At 32.8% G+C, this 4,080-nt stretch overlaps 1 protein-coding gene across 1 annotated transcript; it reads right to left on the bottom strand.

Moving 5' to 3' along the window:
• Positions 1 to 204: 204 nt before the first annotated feature.
• On the bottom strand, positions 205 to 1,616 carry LOC110874798 (NAC domain-containing protein 2). Its single transcript, XM_022123221.2, has 3 exons — positions 1,381 to 1,616; positions 1,007 to 1,296; positions 205 to 873 (listed from the first exon to the last, which is right to left on the bottom strand). The coding sequence occupies exons 1-3, from the start codon at positions 1,574 to 1,576 to the stop codon at positions 346 to 348; spliced, it is 1,014 nt and encodes a 337-aa protein (XP_021978913.2). The 5' UTR covers positions 1,577 to 1,616; the 3' UTR covers positions 205 to 345.
• Positions 1,617 to 4,080: the final 2,464 nt, after the last annotated feature.

Consider the following 4,080-nt stretch of genomic DNA (forward strand, 5'->3'; position numbering starts at 1 on the left):
CCCTTCACCTGGATGCCGCAGAAAATAATGGGGAGAGTGGGAGTCGAACCTGGGTCACAAGGAACACCGAGTCTTTCCCCAACCACTCTTGATCTTTGTTAACAGCATGTTTTAGAAGAAAAACTTGAAGTTTATCACAAAAAAAAAAAAAAAGAGATAAATTTCAGTGACTTCATCATGGCAGATAAAAGCATGCATGCATGCATTAATTGTAACCCCATGCATTTGATTACCTTTCACAAACTTAACAAACTTGATATCTTACAATTTTCTTTTGCTAAACCATACTAAAGAAAAAGTAAAATCAAGAGAACACAAAAGTTACATTAACTATCCCATATGTTTTTATGAGTCAAACTCTGAACTCATGAAATCTTCAATAGAAATCCAATCATCAAACTCCAAAATGTCCTTGTCAACAACTGATTGTGTTGTACTGAAACCATCCTGTTGAAATATATCATCCCAATCACTCATAGCAACGTCTTCTGAAGTCACTGGAGTTGTGTAAGCAAATGGTTGTGCAGATGCAAGCGATTCGGCTGGAGTAGAGTTTGTAGCTGTTGACATGGAGTGATACATTTGTTGAAAGGTGTGATCAGAGACAGGAGGAGATGTGTAATTAGTGCGCGATTGTGCGGCGTAAACGTGTGGATAATTTGAAGTAGAGGCTGTAGCACCATGTGGGATTTGAGCACTGTTTGTAGGGGTTGACATGGAGTGATTTTGTTGATATTGATCACCAGTTGAGTTGGTTAACGGAAGTTCACTTGCAAACACTTGAGGAGGAGGAGCTTGAGCTGTAGTGTTCTCTGCAGTCTCATTACTACTTTTCTTCTTATAAATCTTGCATAGCACCCAATCAGTTAAAACCTATAAAAAACATTAAACAAAGGGTTAGCATAACTGAAACTTAACTACTTAAGCAAATTAATTGACATAACCAAACCAAACCATATACGAACCACCGACGGTTTGGTTCTATACTGAATAATTCATAACATACCTTGTTACCGCCTTGTCCGCTTCGAATCGGGAGATTTGGATGATTCGTAGCATACTCCTGCATTAGCCATGCTGTCTTGCAACCCGTCTCGTCACGATAATCTAAACTTCTTCTTGTCCCTACCACTCGGGGTCCAGTCGCACTATAATGATGATAAACAGATGTATATTTCTGAGTCGTTTTCCAATACCCGAAGTCCCCGGTTCTTCTATTCGGCACTTTCCCCTTTTCGTATTTTCGCTCTCTTGGTGTAAAAAAATACCATTTGTCATCACATGGTCGATATTGATCTGTTATCAAAACACAACAATATTCAAGATTAATATATAATTCAAACTATATATATAATCAATGTTGGAATATGTTTTACTTACTTGTAAGTTCTTCAGGACTGTGGTTGTAAAGATTGACTTCATATATCCGGCATTTGGGATGTTCTCCGGTTTCAATCTTTGGTTTTAAGTAGTAGAGTATGAGTTCTGAGTCCGTTGGGCAAAACCGATAGCCGGGAAGCAGGTTATCGACATAATCAGGTTGTTCTTGGTGCGCGTATGGAACGATTTCTTCCATCAGTAGCGTGGTTGATCGAGTAGATTATATGAAGAAGACGATATATAGTACGTAGAGGAAGAGAGACTTTTGCATGAAGAATACGCACTACTTAATTTATATATGATATGATATTAAAGGGGATTATTTTCTTATATTATTTGTTAATTAATTAAGGCTTAAGTATCGCTAATATTTATCCAATACAATGTGATCCTTTATCTCTGCCCATCCTTTATCTCTGCCCATTTTAATATGTGTTTCAATTAATTTCTTTGTTTACTCTCGTTAAATTATTACTGAAATTTTGAAACTACTTAGTTAGTTAGTTAGTATTTTCAAATCTTGAATTCATTTTTATATATTAGTTAATTGTTATGCTATATTTTAATATATAAAAGGAGTTACACTTAATAAACGTTTATTAATTTAAAGTGAATTTATCATCTAATTTATTAAATTTATGTTCGGAGCTCACCATTTTCATATTAAATCTATTTTTCGGTCCTATTATTAACTTATCACTAGTCGCTACATGAATCCACCGTCGGTTATCCACATCGTTATGAGCATTATAGGAGAGAGACATTTCTAATACCATGCCCGTTAAGGGACGTTAATGGGTACACATTTTTTAAGTAGCGTTATCATGTTAACGTGGTGGAAAATTCCTTTAGTGGGCATTAACCGTTATGGATGACCTTTAACTCTTCTATGAATCCACACACGTCAACAATAACCAGTTACGAGGGATCTAGACCAAAGAATCTGAATCACCCTTCGACACTTAATTTATTAACATAGTGTTCATTATATATAATATGAATGTATATGCATAGCTTATGAGGGTAAATAAAGAAGATGGAAGAGTATGGGTGTATTTAGTAATTGTCTTAGTAATAAATGATCAGGGAAGTGAACATCTATAGTGGGGATGGGGGTTGAGCACCCTCTATATATGCATATAAGATATAAGATAAGATGGGTTAAAAGACCTTGTGGATTCATATGCATTGGACTAAACCGATGGGTCAAACCTACTTGAGGAAGATAAGATGGGTTAAAAGACCTTGTGGATTCATATGCATTGGACTCATGGGTCAAACCTAGTTGAGGGTATCCACTACATCATTCTGACAATGTAATTTACACCTGTTCATAAAATTGTAAGAGGGTAGGGGTGCTCCACTTTCCTTCATTCATCACACTTAATCATTGTCCGTCACGTCATTGAGCTTGATTCCATCACTAATGATGGATTTTAGTAGGGGTGCCTATCACTCACCATATGTGAAGGAGAGAAGGAAGTAGGAGTGAAGGAGAAAGAATCGGGAGAAATCTTCAACGCGTCATGGAAAGGATGAGTTATAAAATCCACGCGTTATCAATGTTAGCGGCGGCGGTGTTATCACGCTTAACAACGCGTGATGAAAAGACCATCACGGGACGCCCCGACCCCCCTAAATATATAACAAGAAAAAGAAGAAAACATAGTAATATGTGGCTAGTAATCTCTCTAGCCTTTAGCAACTTATAAAATATATTTAGTGCGAGGAAAAGATGTGGCTAGCAGTTTCTCTAGCCTTCAACAAGTTATAAAATATATTTAGTTGGCCGTTAAAAATAACATCTAATCTAATACTAATAAAGAAGTCCTCTTAATGCCACATGGCATTATCTCATAATAAAGGGTTTTGTCAAAATGTCATGTGGCAATTTATCATATAACATCAACCATAATAAATAATACCTAATTGTCCACCTTAATAAATAATTATATTTATATATCATCTCACTCAAAAAAATTGATATACCATGATAATTGAGTTATTAAATTATATTATATGATATATAGATAAAGATATAAGAATTATTTTATCTCTTGAATATACTGATTTTACATATTAAACAAGTTTATCTTCACCACCTCTATGACATACGATAAAGGGTCATTATATTTTTTTTAATATGTCTGTATTTAATATGAATATCCTTTAAAATCAAAAGTCTTTTAATCGTTAGTTTATTATTATCTATAACAAAACTATTATTATTTTTATTATTATTAATATCTCCGATTTAATTATTTATGCATTATTATATTTATATTATTTGATAATATAACATCTCATTAAGATTAACAACATATATTTCTAAAACCAAATGATTTAAAATATTAATTATAGATAAAGATGATAAAATAACAAATCTACTAATAAAAAAGTCCCCTGAATGTCACATGTCACTCTAATTTAAATTTTACTAAACATCAAATGTTATTTAACTTTTAATATAAGATTACAACTATTGTCACGTGTCATTTTCTCCTTTAACCTTACAATTTAGGCTTACATTTTATTTAAAAATATTTTTTTAATCATTATCCTTACTAATATAATAAATTTAATTTAAATATGTTAATAACCATATTAGGATGCACTATTTAATTAGTTTTATAGATAAATACAATGTATTTTATTAATTATTATCGTAAAATAAAAAAAAGAGTAAATTACAAAGTTCGT

The sequence above is a fragment of the Helianthus annuus genome, chromosome 15 (assembly GCF_002127325.2).
Source record: "Helianthus annuus cultivar XRQ/B chromosome 15, HanXRQr2.0-SUNRISE, whole genome shotgun sequence".
Classification (NCBI taxonomy): domain Eukaryota; kingdom Viridiplantae; phylum Streptophyta; class Magnoliopsida; order Asterales; family Asteraceae; genus Helianthus; species Helianthus annuus.

Excerpts from the sequence above, each read along its gene's own strand:
- LOC110874798 (XM_022123221.2), bottom strand. The coding sequence starts at position 1,576 with ATGGAAGAAATCGTTCCATACGCGCACCAAGAACAACCTGATTATGTC. Across the intron at positions 1,297-1,380 it reads CAGTCCTGAAGAACTTACAA|ATCAATATCGACCATGTGAT; the intron begins GTAAGTAAAACA and ends TTTTGATAACAG. Across the intron at positions 874-1,006 it reads GCGGACAAGGCGGTAACAAG|GTTTTAACTGATTGGGTGCT; the intron begins GTATGTTATGAA and ends TGTTTTTTATAG.